This window comes from Lampetra planeri, chromosome 45 (assembly GCF_965212315.1).
Source record: "Lampetra planeri chromosome 45, kcLamPlan1.2.h2, whole genome shotgun sequence".
Lineage (NCBI taxonomy): Eukaryota > Metazoa > Chordata > Hyperoartia > Petromyzontiformes > Petromyzontidae > Lampetra > Lampetra planeri.
Window position 1 is genome coordinate 2,781,475 of NC_136151.1, and position 24,118 is coordinate 2,805,592.

Sequence of the window (24,118 nt, forward strand, 5' to 3'; positions counted from 1 at the left end):
ACCCACCCACATATGCATTTATCCTGTCACATCATTACCAATGTGTTGATCATAACCACCACCACCATCATCTTCATCTTCACCATTGTCAGAGCTCTGGTGGTGATGAACAACATCATTATCATCACTATCATCATTAACATCATCATCAACATCATCATCAATATCACTATCATCATTAACATCATAAACATCATCATCAACATAATCTATATCATCATCAACATCATCATCAGAACCAGATAAAGTCCGCTACTGCTATGCAATATTCCTAGACCTGTCAAAAGCCTTTGATATTGTTAACCATGATATTCTACCCACGGTCAAATGAAACGTTCATACGGTACAATAAACTGGTTTGAGAGTTACCTATCAGGCCATTCTCAAAAGGTACAGAGTTTTGGCATTGTTATGCTCGTCTCGGGCAAATCTCTATACGAAGTCAAACAAAATCTCCCACACGATTTCTACTTAATGCAATGTAAATTGTCATCACGACCATTGCTCCTGAATTAACGGGGGCAATTGAATCCCAAAAATAAACTCCAAGATCGTGCTCCTTCAAACCAAAATCCGGTTTCATTGCCTCTCCCCTATTACAGATATCATACACCACATCATTGAACAAACGGAGTGCTTCAAATACTTGGGTTTACTGAATAAAATCTTACATGGCTTCCCAATGTTGTCACATCTAAAAAAAAATAGGGTTTTTATACAGAAACAAATACTGTACAGTTTTCCCATTCGATTGCACCTGCAAATTGTGGAAGCTGTCATTCTCCCACTGATTGACTACTGTGACACTGCTTACCAATCAGCTACGAATGAATTACTAAGCAGACTAAACCCACTTTGATCATTATGATCTTCGATGTTCACTGGATGTGCCATACAGGACCCACTAATGTGACCTTTACTTAAAATCCAATCTCATATCACTTGATGGAACAAGAATTCTACATTGGTTCCTGTTAATCCATAAAATCCTTCTCGGCAAATCTGCGCTATATACTTAGCTAATTCATTAACCCCATTGTCAAACCGAAGACTTACATCTACAGTGAGGGAAATAAGTATTTGATCCCCTGCTGATTTTGTACGTTCGCCCACTGACAAATAAATGATCAGTCTATGATTTTAATGGTAGGTTTATTTGAACAGTGAGAGACAGAATAACAACAACAAAATCCAGAAAAAACGCATGTCAAAAATGTTATAAATTGATTTGCATTTTAATGAGGGAAATAAGTATTTGACCCCCTCGCAATCAGAAAGATATCTGGCTCCCAGGTGTCTTTTATACAGGTAACGAGCTGAGATTAGGAGCACACTCTTAAAAGGAGTGCTCCTAATCTCAGCTTGTTACCTGTGTAGGACTTGGAATATGGCGCGCCACGCGTTCTCTTGCGCTGTTGCTATGCAAGAGAGCAGTGTACAGTGGGGGGGTATTTGAGGACGATGTTGTTGTTGCTGAGGCATGAGGGAGATGCCGTTAAGTGGCATAACAGGTGTTAAGGGTAACCGGGGATACAGGCCGGTGATTGGTTAAGAGGGTGAGTGCTTAATGACTGGCGTTGCCCAGGCGGGAATAACAAGGCCACGTGAGGCTGGGGGCCTGGGGGGCGAGGGGTAAAGCGGGGGGTGAGATAATTAATATAGGGACTAATTGGTGCGGGGATAAAAGGGACAGCGTAACAGAGAGACGGGAGTCTTGGTCGGAGTCTTGGTGGGAGCTGGAGCGACGGGGAGCTGGAGTGATGGTGCCCGGGGAAGAGAGGAGCAGGAGTAAGTAGGGAGATACGATAAGGGGAACAGTGATAGATAGAGCAGAGCAGAGGTGGGACAAAGTCATTGTTATGCAAGTCCAAGTCGAGTCGCAAGTCATCAAATTCATGACTCGAGTCTGACTCGAGTCCAAGTCACATGACTCGAGTCCACACCTCTGGAGCAGAGAGTATGGTAACGGTGATAGAAGAGCAGAGAGTACGGTAACAGTGATAGAGAGAGCAGAGAGTACGGTAACAATGATAGAGAGGACAGAGTAGGGTAGCAGTAGATAGAGAACACGGTGTGCGGTGACAGTGGTAGCCATGCATCTGTAGGGTAGCAGCGGAGTATACGGACCTTGGGAGAGACGGAGAGAGAGCGGAGCGGAATCGCGGAGCGAGCGAACGGAGCAGGGAGTGTCGTTAAGGACGGACGGTGGAACGGAGCGAACGGAGAGACACGGAGCGGTGACGATGAGGAGGTGAACTCTAAGTGTGAATAAACGGAATGGAAAGACATCTGGAGTAAGAGTCCTACACCTGTATAAAAGACACCTGTTCACAGAAGCAATAAATCAATCAGATTCCAAACTCTCCACCATGGCCAAGACAAAAGAGCTCTCCAAGGATGTCGGGGACAAGATTGTAGACCTACACAAGACTGGAATGGGCTACAAGACCATCGCCAAGCAGCTTGGTGAGAAGGTGACAACAGTTGGTGCGATTATTCGCAAATGGAAGAAACACAAAAGAACTGTCAATCTCCCTCGGCCTGGGGCTCCATGCAAGATCTCACCTCGTGGAGTTGCAATGATCATGAGAACAGTGATAAATCAACCCAAAACTACACGGGAGGATCTTGTCAATGATCTCAAGGCAGCTGGGACCATAGTCACCAAGAAAACAGTTTGTAACACGCTACGCCGTGAAGGACTGAAATCCTGCAGTGCCCGCAAGGTCCTGCTCAAGAAAGCACATATACATGCCCGTCTGAAGTTTGCCAATGAACATCTGAATGATTCAGAGGACAACTGGGTGAAAGTGTTGTGGTCAGATGAGACCAAAATGGAGCTCTTTGGTATCAACTCAACTCGCCGTGTTTGGAGGAGGAGGAATGCTGCCTATGACCCCAAGAACACCATCCCCACCGTCAAACATGGAGGTGGAAACATTATGCTTTGGGGGTGTTTTTCTGCTAAGGGGACAGGACAACTTCACCGCATCAAAGGGGCGATGGACGGGGCAATGTACCGTCAAATCTTGGGTGAGAACCTCCTTCCCTCAGCCAGGGCATTGAAAATGGGTCGTGGATGGGTATTCCAGCATGACAATGACCCAAAACACACGGCCAGGGCAACAAAGGAGTGGCTCAAGAAGAAGCACATTAAGGTCCTGGAGTGGCCTAGCCAGTCTCCAGACCTTAATCCCATAGAAAATATGTGGAGGGAGCTGAAGGTTCGAGTTGCCAAACGTCAGCCTCGAAACCTTAATGACTTGGAGAAGATCTGCAAAGAGGAGTGGGACAAAATCCCTCCTGAGATGTGTGCAAACCTGGTGGCCAACTACAAGAAACGTCTGACCTCTGTGATTGCTAACAAGGGTTTTGCCACCAAGTACTAAGTCATGTTTTGCAGACGGGTCAAATACTTATTTCCCTCATTAAAATGCTAATCAATTTATAACATTTTTGACATGCGTTTTTCTGGATTTGTTGTTATTCTGTCTCTCACTGTTCAAATAAACCTACCATTAAAATTATAGACTGATCATTTCTTTGTCAGTGGGCAAACGTACAAAATCAGCAGGGGATCAAATACTTTTTTCCCTCACTGTAATTGCCCTTTGACTATCCCTAGAACAAGAATTGGAATAGGTGACAAAGTCAGTTATAAGTAAGGTTTAGCGACCAATATTATAATTCATAATAAAGCTTTTTTTTGGGGGGGGGGGGGGGTTAGATCACGTTAAAAAGTCAATGACAGTAACAACGTTTTGGAACAACCTCGTTACCTCCCTAAACATCGTAAATATTCCTGAAACTATTTTAATCCCCGGAACAGAGGATCAGTGCGCGATACAGCAGCTATTTGGTATCTTGAACCTCAACCCCTGTGTCGTCGATCGTTAAAGTTCAAAGTGCAATGCATTCCATCGAGGGATTGTTGTGCGTTGTTTGTCTTGGTGTGGTCTGGTGCTGCTGTTGTTCTTTTGCTGCCGTGCCGCAAGCTTGCACTTGGGGTACGGCGAATTTGCAGGAAGGCATTTACTCGTGCAATTTGTACTTCAATATTTTATCAATAGTTTATTTATTTGGTTAAATGCGTAGTAGGGCTTTAGAGATCAATATCCATACGAAATGCTTTTTTTAATTAGATTTCGTAAACGAATATTTTCTTATAACTGTTAAGAACATCTTAACAGTTACATGGGACTATCGTTTTTAATGGAAAAAGAACTGATAATATACTGTAACATGATAACAAATGTATGTTAATAGCTTCAAAAAGTCAAAGTCTCCACTTGTTCGCCATCATTGTCAACACATGCCTGGAATATTCTCAAGGTGGTCGCCAGAGCCCCGAGGCACATTTCTCGTGGTATTGTTGCAAATTCTCGGAAGTGTTCACATTTTTTTAAAGCACCCTGTGTAAATGTGTCGTTAAACGCCGCCACAACCACCACCCGACACAGCCAATCGATAAAGGTTTGTCACGTAAACAAAACGTGGTGCTAACTAGTTTACTAGTTCGGCACTACATTGGTTGTTGTGTGTTGGAGAGTTAAACTCACACCAACATTTTACACATTTCAATAATTGTGACGTTTCACTGGTGATTACAAGAACACTACGCTCCCCACCCCCCTCCCGATGCTCAGTCACGTTTCCGCTTCTTTGCCCTCCTGGCTCCCCTCCATGGAATAAACTCCCACTCCACGTCAAACAGGCAACTTCACTCATCGGTTTTAGTTCCTCCCTTATATCTCATCTCAATAGCATATTCTCGTCCTTAAAACCTTAACCATTCTTTGCCTTTCTAACCACGCTAGCCCTCCCTTTCCCTATCACCACCCTTCCTTACCATCCTCCCCATTCTCCCCTCCTCACCTCATCCCTCTCTCTCCCTCTCCCTATCATCACCCTTCCTTGTCAAAACTTCCCCTCCCCAACAATAAAATCACATCCGTTTCCCCCATCAGCCAATAACAAATATACAATTCATCTTCTTGGTTCTTTCGGTAAAGTCACGTAGAAGGGAAGTAATAAAATAATAAAAATTAAACAATACAATAATTCTCAGGTGAAGACCAGGTCTGTCTCCCCGACAGACCTGGTCTTCATCTGAGGACGGCTGCTTGCGTTGTGGCCGAAACGTCGTGAGAATTATTTTATTATGTTTTATTTTTATTATTTTATTACTTCCCTTCTACGTGACTTTACCGAAAGAACCAAGAAGATGAATTCCTGCAGTCACGAAAGCTTTAAATCGAAAAATATACAATTTTTTATTCTTGTAAAGTGCTCTGACAAAAGCGCAATATCAAATCCTAGATTAGATAAGAAGAACAACAATATCAACCAGCAGCTTCATCAGGGTGATTATCCAGAATGGTGAATAAGGCTTTCCGTTTCGGTCTTAAAGAAAATGTACAGTAGACCCTCAATTATCCGCGCAAATGACGGGGAGGATGGCCGCGGATAATTCAAATATCGCGGATCTCTTAAAACAAAAACTGACAATCGACCGGTCAGTGATAATAACACTTTCTTGACTCCCGCCCTGCAGAAGACTCGGCCCACTGAGTGGATGATAGAAGCAGAGCCACGCCAATCAACATCCATCAAACTCCGCCCCACTGTTGTAAAGATATTGCAACTACTGTACTGTGGAGGCGATCCTGTGGATATCGGATTAGCTGTAGCAACACATTTGTTCGCTTTAAGCACCATGTGACTTCTAATATACATTTCCAAGAATAACAACGTATAACAATGTTTTTACCTTATTAATTTAGGCTGAAGGGAATATCCACGAGTTATTAATTTACGTCGAAATCTAAGGTGCGTGGTTAGTCCGGAAATCGGATAAACCGGACGTGGATAATCGAGAGTTTCCTGTATTTGTCTTGATTTAGTTATTTTCTTGCTTCTCGATACCTATCGCTCATCTTGCTCTTCTTATGTCGTTCTTTGTATCGCGTTTGTTGGTGTAACTACCCCCTGTCCCGATAGGACGTCTGTGGAAATCAAGAGTTTCATAGCTCATCGGATTTCTTCCTCCAGGATAAATAACGATTCTGATTTTAACTTTTTTTTATTTCACCAGGTACGGCCTCACTGAGCTATGTAACTATTTTTCAGAAGCGACCTGATAGCTGCTCAAAGAATTAGCATATCATGTGGGCATCTATAGCAGCCGGAGGACCTGGACACAAATCTACACGACCATGGGGAGAGAGAGACACCTCAAACTACAACTATACAGCAGGTGTCAGGGTCGGGATCGAACCCACCACTTTCTGTATACCAAGCAAGGTAGTTAATATATCACAATCACGTAGTGCTCAAAAGAGTGGGATTCGAGCCCGGGCAGCCGGTGTTCAAAGGCCACAAATGTTACCACTGCGCCAAACAACCGTTGTGCTTGATTTAGTGGTAGGGGTAGGGTAAGGGTTAGATTATGGATAGGGTAGGGGTAAAGTTGGGGTAGGGGTAGCATAGGGGTATAGGTATGGAAGGGGTAAGGCTAGGGGTAGGGTAGGAGTCGAGTATGGATATGATAGAGGTAGGTTAGGGATAGAAAAGTAGTAGAATAGGGGCATGCACGTATGTACGTTGAACTAATTTCACACCGTACGTAGCCAACCGTGCTAATCGGAGGTGCGGGTAAGGATAGGGTAGGGTTAGGGCTTGGGTTAGTGTTTGGGGTAGGGCAGAGTTAGAGTGGTATTTGTGCCGGGTCCATTTACAGCTGTAATCCTGAGTTAAATATTAACCAGATGGGGTTTCACCACGATATGTCATATACACCTGTCCCCCTGGGCTCTGGCATACGGCTTTTTTCGGATACATTTGTTGCATATGTGTGTATGTATGCTTAAGCGGTAGTGTAAGCGGTTCGTGCGCTTCGCTACGAACCCGGTGACCCGAGTTCGATTCCCACTCATGGCCACTACCACCAGTGATAGCGATTATCTGAATCGGACCTGGGCCTCCCTTAGGTCCGCTCAGCCAAAAAAATAGTACCTGGTGCAGTGGCCGGTGCGCGTTTTTGACCACGCACCCCTCGTGTGCCACAGCACCGGCTTTCATAGGCGCTGCTACTCACTAACAGCACTTTACACACCGCACCAGGTTCTCATTTGAGGCTAAGTCGACCTGGGGGAGGCCCAGGACCGGTTCAGATGATAGTCACCGATGGTGGTGGTGGCCGTGAGCGGGAATCGAACTCGGATCTGGGGTTGTAGTATGGAGTACAGCGCGTCACTACCCACTGCACGACCGCTCCCCCAGAATCAGAATCGGAATTATTTATACTGCAAGAGGAATCTGATAAGTTACAAAGCAGTTTTTTTCACAGATGTAACGTTCTTATCACGGGATATAAAACGTTACAACAACACACACAACACACAAACACTACAGTAGTTCAAAGTACAAGAAAGGTAAACAAATCACCCAAACACCGACACATACAACGAATCCATCCCCATCCTACCAGGTAAAGCCCACTGAGGCATTAACTTATTTTTCAGAAGCGACCTGGCCACAAAAAATAACTCAACGATGTGGCTTATCATGTGCAAATTTATAGCAGCAAACTAATCTAAATAATCTTAACCACACACTCCAAGGCCACGTGAAGTGTCGAAGGCTTGTTAAAAGTAGATCAGACCCAGCAGGTGCCATGGGTTGACTGTCTGAGATGACTGACAGATGCACCAACTGTGCCAACTTGGTGTGCATCAGCATCGCTCCTCTGTCCTCCGTTGTTGTTGGAGGGCGACTGCTTCCAACTGCCCAGTAGCGACCTTCACTAGCCTCCTCCAAAGAGGCCGAACTTAACACTGCTGGTACCAGTGATTCGCAAGTCCACTCTGCTCTACATCCTTCTGTACCACATCAGTCCATCTCTTCTCTAGCCCGTGCCACGCACATTTAGCCCCTTCTATTCGGCCAAACAGAAACTGATTGGGCATGCGGTGGCTCGGCATGCTGGCTACATGACCCAGCCAACGCAGCCTTGCCTGTCGGAGGAGCTCACAGATGGTAGTATCCAGGTCTTTCGAGGATTTGTGAGCTCTTCACAATCCAGCCTGGAGGTTAAACCCAGGATGGATCGCAGGCAGTCCAGCCTAAATGTTTCTAACCGACGCAGATCTTCACCCTTTACAGGGCTCCGCATTTTACAAGCTTACCGAAGGAAGGGCATGTCTGTGACCTTGACAACCGGAAGCTTCCTGTGGAGTGACAGGCCAGGTGGCTTCCACACAGCATTACACATCTGATGATAAAGTAAGGCCGCTCGACCGATTCGGAGTGAGATCTGTTGAATCGGAGCGGATCATAAGCACACTGCCCAAGTATGGAAACCTCGCCACTCTCTTCAGAACTGTCCCATCAATCTCAGAAATTAATACTAAACGATGAAAACATAAGAAAAGGCTTTAACCTTTCTGGCAATTAAACAGAAGGTGTAAAGATGTTCAAACGCCAAATAGAAACCTATTGCAAGGCATCATCAAGTCTGCATTAACCACCCATACTTGTGGCAAAACATACATACAAATATGCTCTGATATTATATGCATTGTATTTGAAATTGATCGGCCAACGCCAGGACAGCCTTCTTTATGGGTAATCTAAACTACGTTGTATTTTCCCAGGTAAGGCCCACTGAGCTATGTATCTCCTTTTCAGAAGTGACCTGGCCACAAATGATAGCTCAACGAAGTGGCTTATTATATGTACATGTATAGCAGCCAAACACTCTATAAACGCATGTTTCTAAATGTGGAGGGAAAAACCGGACGACCCGGAGAAAAATACACATGACCACAGGGATAACATACAAACTCCACGTATTCAGGCATCAGGATCAGGATCGAACCCACGACCTCTTGTTTTCCAAACGTGGTAGTTAACATTTCTCCATCTTGGCGAGTGGAGCGGGTGGAGTGTTTATTGACACAAAATACCGAGGCAGGTGCTTCGTTTTTGGTGGGGCTGATGGTAAGGCTGCACCTCTCAGTAGCACACTCCAGATTCAACAGCAGGGCCTCCAGATCATCAAAATACATGACATGGTTGACCAATAGGGAGCTGTCCCAGGACTGCACCTGGGCATCGATCAGCCTCCTACGGTATCTGTACCAGATGGAAATGCTTCTGGTATAAGCTATGGAAAGCATCTGGAACTACGCGGTAAAATAAAATGTTAAATAATGTAGGAGCCAGAGGACATCCCTGTCGTACCCCAACGTCAATAGGAAATAGCTCTGACTCCCGGTCACGCAGATCCCCCGCACCTGCCCACCATCATAAATTATTCTGGGCAGAGAGTCACACACACTAACACACACTCTCACTCGGGTACCTGTTGCGTCGCAGTCTTTAGATGCCAGAACAGTTTGCGAGCTCCTATTAAGGGGCAGGTGGATTCTACTAAAATGCCATCACTCGGTCTCCCTCATTCTCTCCTGTCTCCTCCGTCTGTCCTCTCTTCCTTGTCTGTCTTACTGGCACTAATATCTGCACTTTAGACCTCCCCCCCCCTCTCTCCCCTCTCTCTCTCACTCTTCATTCTTTCTCTCCTCCTTCCCCTTTCTCTCCCCCACCTCCTATACCTCTCTCTCTCGTCTCACTGGCTCTAATCTATGCACTTTGCACCTTCGCTTTTTAATTATGCAAATCAGCCAGCCGGAGATAAACCAACTCCTCACCTAAGCAACAGCGTTGGCTGGGCATGCGGGCTACATCACCCAGCCAACGCAGCCTTGCCTGCTGAAAGAGCTCATCGATGGGATTGTGTCCAGATTTTTCAAGGATTTGTGAGCTTCTCACACAATCCAACCTGGTTAAATCCAGGATGGATCGTTGGCAAGTCAAGCTAAATGTTTCTAACCGAGAAAGATGTTCCATTAGGGGGGTCCATGTTTCGGAAGCATAGTAAAGGTAAGTCATGACTATGGCCGAGAAGATGCGAAGCTTAGTGTAGAGCAACAGACCAGGTAACTTCAACACAGCATTACGCAGCTAATGAAAATATAATGCCGCTCGACTGATTCGGAGTGAGAGCTCTGCTGTCAAACCAAAGCAGGTCATGAGCACACTGACCAGGTATGGAAACCTCTCCACTCTCTCCATAATTACCACATCACCAATGAGGAGTTGAGGGAGGGGGGTGTTTGGTGGCATAAAATACCCAGGGAGGTGCTTCATTTTGGAGGGCATGATGCTAAGTCCCCACCTCTTAGTACCACGCTCCAGGTTCATTAGCAGCGCCTCCAACTCATTTTATGAGTGAGCAGCAATCACCAGAGCATCAGCATATAAAACATGGTTTATCAATCCGGAGCCATCCATCAACCACACCCAGGCATCGATCAGCTTCCCATTGTATCTGTACCATATGGAGATTTCTCCGGTACAGCCATGGAAGGTTTCTTGAACAATGTGGTCAAACAAATGTTACATTATGTAGATGCCAGAGGACATCCCTGTCACACCCCAAAGTTAACAGGGAATGGCTATGACTGCCGGCCACATAGTCTTACCCGGGCCTGCCCACCATCATGAAGGTACTTCATGATTGTGAGCAGAGCATCACGGACTACGAAATCACGAAGAAAAACGCAGCGCACAGGCCTATTGATGGTATCATAGGCATTGACCAGGTCAATACATCAGAGATGGAGGCTCTGTTGGAATTCCCTAAACCTCTGCTATGACACCTGTGCAGGATCCCCCTGGCCTGAAACCACATTGGGGCTCGCCAAGCCTCTCCTTGGCAAGGCAAAGTTGAATAATCCTTGCCAGGACCTTTCCCGGTACACTGAGGAGGGAGATGCCCCTGTAGTTGTTACAATCTGTGCGGTCCCCCGTCTTAAAGAGGGGGATCACCAGCACATCCGTCTAATCCTATGCAACCCATCCAATGGTCCAGACTGTTGTTATGATGTCATATAGAGCAGTCTGCACACAAAAGTCACCTTCCCTCAGCATGTTGCTTGCGAGTTCATCTCTGCCCGGCACTTATCCTGGTCTAAGACTCTGGATTGCCTTCTGTACTTCCTCAACAAATGGCACCTCAGTCAGCCACTCACAGTAGGTGACTACTTCCAATATTTGAGGCAGTGAAACCTCAGCAGGGTCATCCCCACTTTGCCCCATGATATTTTCGAGGTTGAGGGATTTCGCCCCCCTAAGACCTCACAAGAATGCTCAGCAAACCTGTTCCTGGGAGATGGAGATCAGATCACCCTTGTTTCCTCTAAGGATGGTCATAGGTGTTGCACTGCAAGTTACTTTTATAATTGAATTAAAGAGTTATTTGTGATCGCTGGCGAGTGAAGCAGATTCCATCTCCTCAGCAACCCGCGACCACCACTGATCCTTGCAGCACCGCACGGCTCTCCGAACCTCCGAGCAGAGTATCCTTCCTCCTCATTCTCCGACATGGGATGCTGTCGATGCCTGATGATGCTGGTTGTAATTTTTGGCAAGAAATCTTTCTGATTGAGAGGGGGTCAAATACTTATTTCCCTCATTAAAATGCAAATCAATTTATAACATTTTTGACATGCGTTTTTCTGGATTTTTTTGTTGTTATTCTGTCTCTCACTGTTCAAATAAACCTACCATTAAAATTATAGACTGATCATTTTTTTGTCAGTGGGCAAACGTACAAAATCAGCAGGGGATCAAATACTTTTTTCCCTCACTGTAGTAGCGTAGTGTATAGTAGTGTGGTGTATAGTAGTGTAGTGTATAATAGTGTAGTGTATAATAGTGTAGTGTATCGTTGTGTATTGTGGTGTTGTGCATACTCTTTAACTCCATCAAAAAAGTAACTTGTAGCGCCACACCTATCGCCATCATGAGAGGAAAGAAAGGTGATCCAATCTCCGACCCCCAAGAATAGGTTTGCAGGATTGCTGAGCATTTCTGTGAGGTTTTTGGTGAGGGAGAAGGCGATCCAGAGTCTGAGACCAGGAAAAGCACCTGGCAGAAATTATCTCCCAAGGGAGGGTGGAGTTTGTGCGCAGACTGCCCTTCATGACGTCGTAATAAGTCTGGACCACTGGACGGGTTCTGCAGGATACCCTAGTAGTCCCCCTATTTAAGAAGTGTATAAGAAGGGGGACTGCATAGACTGTAACAACTACAGGGGCAAACAATATCGTGCAAGCCCAATGCTAATCTTTCTCCCTAATCTCTCTCTCCCTAATCTCCCCCATTAACACAACTGACGTGCTTGCATCCGGGGATGGAATTCCTTTCCAACTCAGACCCCGCCTGCTTGCCCATCGCCACGTAAATAACCTCTTGTTGTAACAGCTCTCTCGCTGGTTCAGCCGTTCCACTGCTGGATATTTTTTTCTGCCTGAGGACGACTGCCTGTGAGATAAAAAAATTTTTGTTTTATTTTATTATTTTTCTACCTACGTGACTTTACCGAAAAAAGCAAAGATTACAGACAATGCTTCTTAAAGTCCCACAATGAACAGATGCACCTGTCTTCACTGAGGCGCTATTTGTGCCTCCATTTTGTACTCTCTGTAATGGCTGACACCCTGCCTCATGGCTTAGAGAATCTTAAATCGTCACTTCCTGGTCACGTGACCAAACTCAACACCATATCAGGAAGTTCCTGTATAATCAACACCCCCATACCTGCCGTGAGGCAGAACACTCCCCGTCTGGTATCTAGGAGATACCACCATTTGTTTTCCTATCTTATAAACAAATGTACAACAAACTTCAACGGGTCAACTTTTTTGTCCTAATCTTTGCGAGAGAGAAGTCGTACTGTCTCAGCTATAGGCCCGACGAAAGTTCTTGCGACACCAGTTACGACTTAAACTGGTTAATAATGTCCTTCCAATGATTGCTCCGTTTGTACCCATATTCTTGGTTGAAATTGTGTCTGTGTCTATATATATGGATGGCTTCATGAACGCATCTTTGTTGAGAGCCAGTGGGCTTGCAAAGTACCTTCGTCTTAGAGAAATCAATTTTGAGTGAGCCGACGCATTAAAACAATGATCAGCCAGAACCGAGGTATTGGTCCTACCGTGTTTCAGATCTGCCTTGTGTTCACGAACATGGTCCGAGACATGTTGCCACGGACACAGCTTAGTTTGTAGACACTAGGGTATTGCATGTCAGGGATCACATCCTTCACAGATGGGATCAGTTCACGAATTTTATGTACTGTGTTAAATCGAACCTGGATCTTGTGTTTGCTCAGATGCTGAGGGAAGAATTCCCTCATCAAAACTCTACACCATAGAGCTCGATGTATTTCCGACCGTCATCACCTAGCCAGTGAACTAGGACACGTACACCAAGCTCTCAAGATAAATGGATATTCTGACCACACAATCCGAAAAGCTATCACCCCAACTGTTGGGAAATAATCATCTGAGGACCCAATCAAAATCCTCACCTTGCCATACATAGCAGGGGTCACTAAAAATATTTCCAAAATCATGAGCAAACAGAAGATCCAGGTTCGATTGTTGCTCCTGTTGGATAAAACACAGCAAGTTGTCACAGTTGGGGGAACAGGTGGTGCATCGGCCAGTAATCTGAGTCAGTCGACGCATGGTACCTGGGTCTGCCCCGTGACCTCTTGCCAGCAGGCGTTCGACACTTCCCGTGGCCTTAACATGCACCGAGCCTGGCACAAGTGCTATGGTGGCGTCACCACCACTTAGTGGCGAACGGCGGATGATATTGTTGTATAGTAGTGTAGTTTTTAATCATGTAGTGTATATAGTGTAGTGAATAGTAGTGTAGTCTATAGTAATGTAGTGTAGTGTATAGTAGAGTGGTGTATACTGACGTGAGGCTGTAACAGTTCGACCTTTGGTGTCCGAAGATTTTTTTTAGTGAGGCTGCGTAAAAATTCTACTATGAGCCTTCCGTGCAAGGTGAGAGTAGTGAGGCGGGATATGGTTATGTCAACCATTCGTTTCTCTACACAATGTCTTGCCCCTGCCTCTTGCTATTGCTTCTCTACCCTTTGGCACCTTAAAAACAACAATAATAATACATACTTACAAAACACAACAAACAAAAAAAGGGAGACTCGTACGAAAGCAGGATATGAATCTGCAATGCCAGCAGAGGTGAATTATTCGAGCAGTGCAATTGGACGGGGAGACGACAGTAATTGGTGTTTTGGAGCACACCCTGTTGGAACTGATGTACTCACCGTATGGAGTCAAAGTACCCACAGAGTCGGGATTTGTGACTGTTTCCATAGGAAAAAACAGTGCGCTACAGTCACGAGAAATTAACAGGCTGCTCTGGCGTAGTGATCAAGTGAGGACCGGTTTCTGATTCATAATTTTCTTTTATCGTATGACATTTTTGGAGATTCCAATGGATTACAAATTGTTGTCAAGATTTGATATCCATTCCACCTGCTTCAGCAGTATCTGCGTGGATTTGTTTCAAATCCCCGTTGAATGATCAATTGGGGCAGTCGTTCATGATATGTTGCACAGTCTTAGATGTCGCATCACCTCCACATTCACAAACTGGACATCTCGTTAATTTTCCATTCACGGAGAAAGTGTCCCACATCTTCCTTGGAGTGTCCGGATCCGATTCAAGGAGGACCCAGGATCTCTCTCGGGAGGTCATATCCTGGTTGGAGGATTGTGGGGGGTCGCTGACGATGGATGTCTGCAGCAGATTGGTATTTTGCCCCAGGCTTCCCTCCATCGTGTTTCGGTGGCCTTGTCGACATCGTCATGGGGGTTCTTTGCATATTGCCAGAAAAGTTTTCTGTATTTGAGCCACCTGTGCAGTGGTGGCTGCATGGAGATGTCCTTGTTTATTGGGAGGTGTGGATTTCTGATGGCCTAGCGGTACTCCATCACACACGCAGCATCATCGTGGCAGAGCTGCAGAGGAGGAGTGATGTTTGCCAGGACTGGAAGCGACGGCAGCGGTGTTGCTCTTTAGCATCCCTGAGATGATCATCATGGTTGCATCCAGCTGTATATAGGAGAAGAATGTACGTGTGCAACTATGCTAAAATGCCCCATTGCCAAAATTACACTTGAGTGTCTATACCTCACCGGAACTGTGCATGGACAATTCATTTTTACGATATAGCGGTAGGCATCGTAAAAAAAAGCCACAAAGCTATAAGACACTAAAAACGATTATATATTAACCAACATTTATAATGGTGATATTTCCAGAGAAAGAGTGTACTCGGAAGCAGTGGCGGCTCCTGCAAAATCTCTCAGGGGGGGCAAATGTCTGGATGATTGATAAGGATAAGGTCCACCCATGGACCTTATCCTTAGCTCTCTACAGCACAGCCCGAGCTAACCTGAAGAGAGGCATCCGCGAGGCCAAAGCAGAATACAGGAGGAGGATTGAGGAACGCCTGGACAGTAACGACAGCAGGCAGGTGTGGCAGGGAGTCCAGCACCTCACCAACTACAGGGCCAACCGCGGAGCTGCTGATGGTGACACCGCTCTGGCAGAGGAGTTGAACCTCTTCTTTGCCCGCTTTGAGGTGACACCACAAGGGACAGCATCACCAAACCTCAAGGTCCACAGCAGCTTAAACCTCACAGTAGAGGAGCATGAGGTGAGGCACACGCTGCGGGCCGTCAACCCGAGGAAGGCTGCGGGACCTGATGGCGTCCCGGGACGTGTGCTGAGGGACTGTGCTGACGAGCTGGCTGGAGTCTTCACAAGGATTTTCAACCTGTCTCTGGAACAGTCCACTGTACCACCCTGCCTAAAGTCCTCCACCATAGTCCCCCTGCCCAAAAAAACCCACATTTCCAGCTACAACGACTACCGGCCAGTAGCACTCACGCCAGTTGTGATGAAGTGCTTTGAAAAACTGGTCCGGAGTCACATCATAGGAAGCTTGCCCCGAAACCTTGACCCCCACCAGTTTGCCTACAGAGCGAACCGATCCACGGAGGACGCCGTGGCCACAGCACTACATGCTGCACTGTCACACCTGGAGCAGCAGGGGAGCTATGTGCGGATGCTCTTCGTGGATTACAATTCTGCGTTCAACACCATCTTCCCACACAAACTGGTGGAAAAACTGGGCGACCTGGGGATTCCACATTCCACCTGCATGTGGATACATAGTTTCCTCTCGGGCCGCAGACAGAGGGTCAGAGTGGGCCGTCATACATCCACAGCCCTGAGCCTCAGTACCGGCTCCCCCCAGGGCTGTGTACTGAGCCCCCTGCTCTACTCCCTCTACACACATGACTGTGCCGCCGTCCACCATAGCAACACCATTGTGAAGTTTGCTGATGACACCACAGTGGTGGGGCTCATCTCTGGGGGGTATGAATCTGCCTACAGGGACGAGGTGGAGCGGCTGACAGCATACTGCAGGGGCAACAACCTGCTCCTTAACACCGCAAAGACCAAGGAGCTCATAATAGACTACAGGAGAAAGAAAAGGGACACTCCACCACTAATCATCAGCGGGGACTGTGTGGAGAGGGTGGCAGACTTCTGCTTCCTGGGAGTCCACATTGTGGAGGGCCTGACCTGGAGCGCCAACAGCACTGAGCTTCTGAAAAAGGCCCAGCAGAGACTTTACTTCCTGAGAATCCTCAGGAATAATAACATCACACAGAAACTGCTGGTGTCCTTCTACCGAGCCTCCATCGAGAGCATTCTCACATACTGCATCTGTGTATGGTACACCAGCTGCACAGTGGCTCAGAGGAAAGCGCTCCAGAGGGTCATCAACACAGCCCAAAAGATCGCCGGCTGCCATCTCCCCACACTGGAAGAACTACACAGTTCACGTTGCATCAAAAAAGCACAGAACATTATAAAGGACTCTTCTCACCCTGGACACTCACTGTTTGAGCTGTTGCCATCAGGCAGACGATTCAGATCAGTCAAAACAAGGACAAACAGATTCAAACATAGCTTTTATCCTACAGCGATCACCACACTCAATAATGCTAATTAATTATTAAGTAATAGTATTTTCAATTGACTGTGAAATAGAGATGTGCAATGACAAAATGTAACCTTATGTGGGTATGTTGGTATACTTGGGCTGTTTTTATATATAGTATAAATTGATTATCTTTCATTTAATTTTATTTTTATTTTCTTGTTTTATTTAATTTAAATTTATGAATGATGCCCTGACTGGTGAGCATTTTAAATTTCGTTGTACTGGTGACAATGACAATAAACGATCTATCTATCTATCAATGGATAAATTAACAGCTTAAGCATGTAAAGGCAACTTCACTTCTTTAATATTAATGAAAAATAAAGTGACTCTTACAATACATCTTGTTTGTTTCTATGCTCACTATTAAAACAAACCACTCAAGTTTCTTTTATTAAAGATTCCACTAGGTGGCGACAAATTATATTGTTGGATGAAACGTGCTTTCGTATGATGACGTAAGCACGTATGATGACGTAAGCACGTTAGGGCGAGCCCTCCCGGAAGCCATAGAGAATGCATTGCAGCGCCCCCGTTCGAAAAAAAACATCTTTGAATGTAAGTCTATGGGACCACTCGGGGCGATTCTCAGCTGGAGGGAAATCGCCCAAAAAGAGGCGGTACTCCACAGAACGTAGCATGACGCTGATTGGACTATATCCAGAGGCACAGTGACGGCTAGTGTGACTCTGTGGTTGAATGACATTGGTGGTGCGTCGCCCAATCGCCCTAATGAAGAAACCGCCCCTGCTCGGAAGGTAAACTGTCTGAACTATTTCTCAGACAGGAATGTCCGGAGAAGTTTTGCAATAAATTAGCAGAGCAAACAACAATTGATATACAACTGAAGGGAAATTTCTCAGCATTTTGAGGAAGCCAATGCGGTGACCACTCAAGTATCGGAGATCTGTAAGTTGCAGGGTGGGTGTCAGGTTCCCTGCTGAATCTTGGAACCGCCAAACGGCTCAGCATTAATATAAAAAGGCATAGAAGCTCCATTGTTTTTAAAGACATTGTACTCTCCGCAGAGAACAGTAGATACATGACCGCTGCACTCTACGGTAGCTGGAACTAAAATGTGCCACATTTCCTCCCGCATGGCCTTGTGGGAGCCTTAGTATATATGCTGCACACTCGAAATTAAGGACGTGGGCAGGTGCTCCAAATCGAGGGCAAACACATTTATTGTGGTTAATCTGTAAGATGCAACAGCACGTGTGTCACACACAGCAAATCTTGAACCGAGTAGCCATTAACCATGTGACTGGTGTGCAAGTCCGGTTAATCAATTACAGTTTTCTTAAACCCAATTCTACTACTGATAAGCCATCTTTGTCTTTGACAATAACCTTTGCACTTCACTATTCGCATCTTACTTTAATCCTAAACTGTATGTCTATCTATACCATCGACTTATATCGGTATCTTACACCCATTACCTGTACTGTATGTGTACAATATACGTACTGTACGTGTCACCATTGTACCACTTACAACTATGCATGTGTTATATTCTCAATATCATTGCAAGTAGTCATACTCTGGGTGCATGGGCATGGTTATAGGCTAAACAGTATTAGGGTTAGATAATTACAATTACATAATGTAATCACAGTGCGTCATCCTTTACAATGCAGAGTGCTAAAACCCCTCCAATTGAATATATCACAAACGAACAATTCAAAGCCAAGCTTGAAGTCTAGAACAAGTCTAGAACAAGTCTAGAACATTTATATAACGATAAAAATAATCTTTGGGTCCTTTACCTGTGACATGCAACAGCTCGTGTGTCAAAAACAGCAATTATTGAACCGAGTCGCTATTAACCATGTAACTGGTGTACAAGTGCGGTTATTCAATTACCCTGCCAGCAACCTACAGGCCCAACTCTGTCATCACATGCTGTTGTACACACGTGCATTGATGTACTGCACAGCACATAATGACTTTCACAGAACCAGACTTTACTCCCTTGCTGCACAAGGAAATAATTAAAAGAGTGGTCCATTCCTAATGTGCCACATCTATAAAGTTATTTTACTGGTAGGAACGAAGTGGACCAGACCACCAATAGATTAATGTGTCCGTCCGTCTGTCTGTCTGTCTGACAAGATGGCCGCCCGCCCCCCCTGCGATCTGTGAACTAAACAAGATGGCCGTCGCTTCCGGCGCCTCACGGCGAAACTTAAAACTTCGCTTCAAATTTACTTTACTGAAACGCAGCACGTTTTTTTAACACAGATACATTTATTAACACAGAGACGAGATACATTTAATCGCCTTATTTGCGCACGAAAAGCACGGCCCGAGGCCTAGTGTGGCAGGCTTCGCGAGGCCTAGTGCGGCAGGCTTTGCGAGGCCTACTGCGGAAAAGGCATCGCGAGGCCTACTGCAGAGAAGGCTTCGCGAGGCCTACTGCAGGGAAGGCTTCGCGAGGCCTACTGCAGAGAAGGCTTCGCGAGGCCTAGTGCGGCAGGCTTCGCGAGGCCTACTGCAGAGAAGGCATCGCGAGGCCTACTGCAGAGAAGGCATCGCGAGGCCTACTGCAGAGAAGGCTTCGCGAGGCCTACTGCAGGGAAGGCTTCGCGAGGCCTACTGCAGAGGCTTCGCGAGGCCTAGTGCAGAAGGCTTCGCTAAGTCTACTGCAGAGAAGGCTTCGTGAGGCCTAGTGCGGCAGGCTTCGCGAGGCCTAGTGCGGGAGGTTTCGCGAGGCCTAGTGCAGAAGGTGGTGGTGGGGGGTGGTGGGGTGGTGGTGGTGGGGTTGGGTGGTGGTGGGGGGTGGTGGGGGGGTGGTGAGGGCTGGTGGGAGGGGTGGTGTTGAGGGTGGTGTTGGGGGGTGTTGGGGGGGGGGGGGCTGTCAACTGCGCGTCAAACAAACACTTTTAATTAACGTTACACTAGAATACAGTATTTTTTTCTTTAACTCCTCTATACCCGGTCGATATCCCTGTACCGGTACTAAGTATTATTCCTACCAGGCCACCCCGCAGGGTCCTGTTATTTCAGTTTTTATTTCAATTCCGGGTACGTCATCAGAATGGAATCGAAATAACAGTTTACAACGTTCACGTACATTATCAGACTGGAAAAGGTGTTAAAAAAATAAATGTACACCAATTCAAGGAATAGGGGTAGCCAAATTGAAAGAGACACAAGAACAGGGCCCAAGTTTGGAAGATCTGTGGAGAAAAATCTGCCATTGATCAAAAAGTGCACAAAGGAAAAATGTATTGTGGAGAAGGGATTGCTATATCGATTATTTCAGTCACCAAACAATTGAGCATGGGGGAAAATTCAAGCAATTAATTCTGTCTCAGACCATGCGGAAGTATGTGTTGCAGCTGGCACGTGATTCATTGATGGGAAGATGTCTGGAAAATTAAGCGGACGCTAAGCAAAGCATCATCTCAATTTTATTGGCCAGGTACAATTGGGGATGTGCGCAGATTTTGCCAATCCTGTGACGTGTTAATAGACATTAGGAAAGGGGAGGGTACTGCAGGTGCCATGAGACAAATGCCAATTCTAGGCGTACCTTTTAAAGGAGTTGCAATAAATTTAATTACCAGTATTTAAAAGGGGGCACAGGTACATCTGCAGCTGTACCTGTATCTACAAGGGGGTAAAGATACATCTGTACATCTGTACCTGTGCTCCCTTGTAGATAATGGTCAAAGGACAATTTAAATCGACTGCAATTCTTTGAAAAGGCATGACTAGACGATGGCACGTGATATGCTGAGACAGTACCACTCAAAACCCTTGAAATAATAAAAGTTACGGCGGCACTTGTGTAAATGTTCTCACGAGCTGGCATACCAAGGGAGGTACCGAGCGACAGAGGAACACAATTTATGTCTGAGCTCACCAAGGAGGGAGGGCGACTGTTGCCAGCACGGAGATTGCTGATGACGACAGATAATCCAAAATGCAATGGATTGATGGAACGTTTTAATGGAACATAAAAAAAACCCAGAGAGTGGGATAGCTTCCTCACACTACTTGATATTTTCATACAGAGAGGTGCCACAAGAGAGAGTTTAGAATGTTTACCATTTGAGTTACTGCTTGGCACGACTGGAAGAAGACCCATGGCAGAATTGAAGCAATTACCGACCTCGAAAGAATGCTGCTGCAAAAGTTTAAACTACTCACGAGTACGTCAGTTTCACACGCAATAGGCTATCACGATCAATATTATCCATAATAGAGTATGTTTGGGCTAGTTTACATGGATATAAATACGTCGTTAAACCCGCCAACACCCCACACAGCCAATTAGTAAGGTTTATCACGTAAAGAAAACATGCCAATTAGTTACTAGTTCAACACACCGGTGTATTGGAGAGCCAACACACGACAACATTTACAATCCGCCTGATGAGGCTGGTTGGAATTACTGAAGAAACGTCACGCTACTTGAAGGTTGTGGGTTTACTCTCCAACAGACAATCGGTTAGTGGTGAATTAGTCACTAATTGGCCACGTGTTGTTTACGTGACAAACCTTTTACTAATTGGCTGTGTCGCGTGGTAGCGGGTTGAACGACACAACAATTATATTTACGCGATCTAACCCACAAAAAAAACTTCTATGACAGCGACCAATTTACGTGAGGCGCAAAAAGAAAAAACACAACGCGGCTTTACAATCGCAAAACTAAGAACAGGGGAAAAAATTACGCAGGTGACAAAGTTTTTGTTTTGTTGGCAACTGATCAGAAGAAAAAAATATCAGTGGAAAGAACCACACCCCTTATGATACGGAAACTTGAACTGACAAGACTATGCGGTCAAAGTAAAGGACACAGATAAAATGTACCAAGATAATATGTTAAAGAAAAAATATACATCGATTGAGTACGTCAACAGCAACCACTCCCTCTCACTCCTCTCTCTCCAAACACATATCTGCCCACTACCTTCACTTGGCCCCCTGTCACCTATTCAACATTCGTGTAGTCGGGTGTGAGCTTATCTGTGATTAATCACACGCATAATTGTGCACTCTGCTAATAGCTACGGAGTGCCAGGTGCGTTTAAAAAATATATTATTTAAGGCAGTGGTTCTTCTTAACCTGGGGTGCACGCACCCCCTGGGGTACGAGATGCCCTTTCTGAGGGTGCAATACATAGCCAGATTTTTTTTTAAGGTCAATAATCAAAAACACAAATTAACCACGGGCAGGTAAGTACAATTACTTTGTTTCACCAAACCCTATGTATTGATTAACATTATACATTTCTGATTTTACGATTGAGAACCATATCGGTGCAAGGCTGCAGTAAAAGTTTAAGAACCACTGCTTTAAGTTAATGCATTGGTGATCAGGGATTGGACTCTGAGCCTCGAGTGCACAGTAGAGTAACGGGCACGCCCCCCACCCCTTAATTTAAATTTGGGCGGACTTGTTGCTGAGTAATTGAGCAGCGGTGGGGAGGGTCATGCGAGTGTCTGATCGCCGTTGCAGATATGCACGCAAACTGCCCTTCTGAAGAAGACCGCTTTGAAATACTAAGTTTCGCCCTTTCACAAACCCCACCTCGCTCCCCCGTTGTTGGAGAGGAGCAAAGAGTCGCTCCCCCACTTCTCCGGAGGAGAGGACGTAACGCGGAGTTACAACTCACTCGTCGTCGTCTCCAAATAGCATTATTTGTTATTGTTGCTGTTATTGTTGTTGTTGACCCTTGCAGAGGACCTGTCGCCTCGTGAGCATTCACTGACCGGAGGAGAGGGACAGGGCATCACTCCTCTCCGACAACAGCAACAAAATGCCTCTGCCCGGATCATGTTTAACCTTCCCCTCACCTCAACAATGCCAACACTTCTGCTCTACTTAGCAAGCTACAGATTGAAACTAATTTATTTAGAACTGCTTGCTCTTGTGTTTAGTTTGTTGCCATTCCCCCCGCACCGCCGATAATTATAACACGGTTGGCTACGTACGGTGCGAAAGAAGTTCAACGTACTGTGCCTGTCCTTCCCCTGGACGCCCTGCTTCAGAGACTAATTCCTTGTCTCCTCAAATAGCATTCGTCCCTACCCCGCTCGAGTATATATGGGCTGCTACTGTGTATTTACACGCGATGATGGCAATGGTATCAGCCACTTCGTTGAGCTGTCATTTGTGCTAGCCAGGTCGCTTATGAAATAGAGCTACGTATCTCCGTGGGCCCCTTACACTTGATACAACTAAAATGGTTTAGTTTTCTTATGGGTGTCGATGAATATGGGTCTCTATGAGTCTGTAGAAACGAGCGTTTAAAGTATTTGGCTGCTACTATGAATTTCCACGTGATAATTATATTGTAGTGACTGGGAATGTCACTGTGTGGTGCCGGGCTTGTGAGGCCAAGGCGGGGATGTCTACTGTTGTGTGTCCACCCTGGACACGGGGTGTAGTACCAGCCCTAGTGGGGGCTTGGGTGAGCGCTGGTTAAGCGCGGTGGCACCACGCACAGCGTGCAGTGCGGGCTCTCGTTGAGAAAGCGAGTGAGTGTAAGCCACCCGGGGTTACGTTGGGGGCATGATACTCTGGCTGACCTGGGGACATGTGACCGGATGATACTGGAGGGGGCCACCGGGGGAGGGGAACAATGGGTGGTCACATGGTCCAAGAAGAACTCTCAAGAGCCTTCGGGCAAGGGCGAGAGAGATCGAGAAGGTGGGAGGGGCGAGAGGTGGAGCCAGCCCCAGCCCCAGCCCGGCCCGATATAAGGGGGTCCCTGAAAGGGGCTCGGGGTTCTTACTATTGGAGAGGCAGGAGATCCACGTCAAGCTTTAAGAAGCCTTCAGCCACGCGGTCCGGGACCCAACTTGTGGTCCTGACCGGGATAGTGGAACCGTGTCTAGTTCCACTGTAGCGTGAGAGTGTGTTGTGTTTATAGCCTGGAGTATTTTGTGCTAAGAGTTTAATAAAACGTGTTGCTCCCAAGACAACGTCTGCGACTCAGTTGGACTCACTACAATATCATAAACGTTGAACTATTATTTGATAGCCAGGTCGCATCTGAATGGGAGTTACATAGCTCAGTGTGGTATTACCTAGTAAAATAAAAAAAAAATGTTTAGTTTTAATAGTTTATATTTCATGCTCAGTTCTATGCCACGAGCATAGAATGTTTTTTTTTCTATATTCGCTTGCTGAGTTGC

At 45.9% G+C, this 24,118-nt stretch overlaps 1 protein-coding gene across 5 annotated transcripts in view; it reads right to left on the minus strand.

Annotated features, from left to right (window-relative positions):
- Positions 1-9,522, minus strand: part of LOC144732999 (uncharacterized) — a 14,896-nt gene extending 5,374 nt beyond the window's left edge. Inside the window, exons 1-3 of one of the 5 annotated variants that reach the window (XM_078614683.1) lie at positions 9,365-9,516; positions 8,187-8,228; positions 39-96 (exon numbers count right to left, since the gene is read on the minus strand). In XM_078614683.1, the coding sequence (XP_078470809.1) occupies positions 39-96; positions 8,187-8,200 (72 nt within the window). In that variant the 5' untranslated portion in view covers positions 8,201-8,228; positions 9,365-9,516. Of the gene's footprint in view, positions 1-38; positions 4,849-8,186; positions 8,315-9,364 lie in introns of those variants that run through there. The other 4 variants (XM_078614681.1, XM_078614680.1, XM_078614684.1 and 1 more) reach the window with 4 other exon arrangements.
- Positions 9,523-24,118: the final 14,596 nt, after the last annotated feature.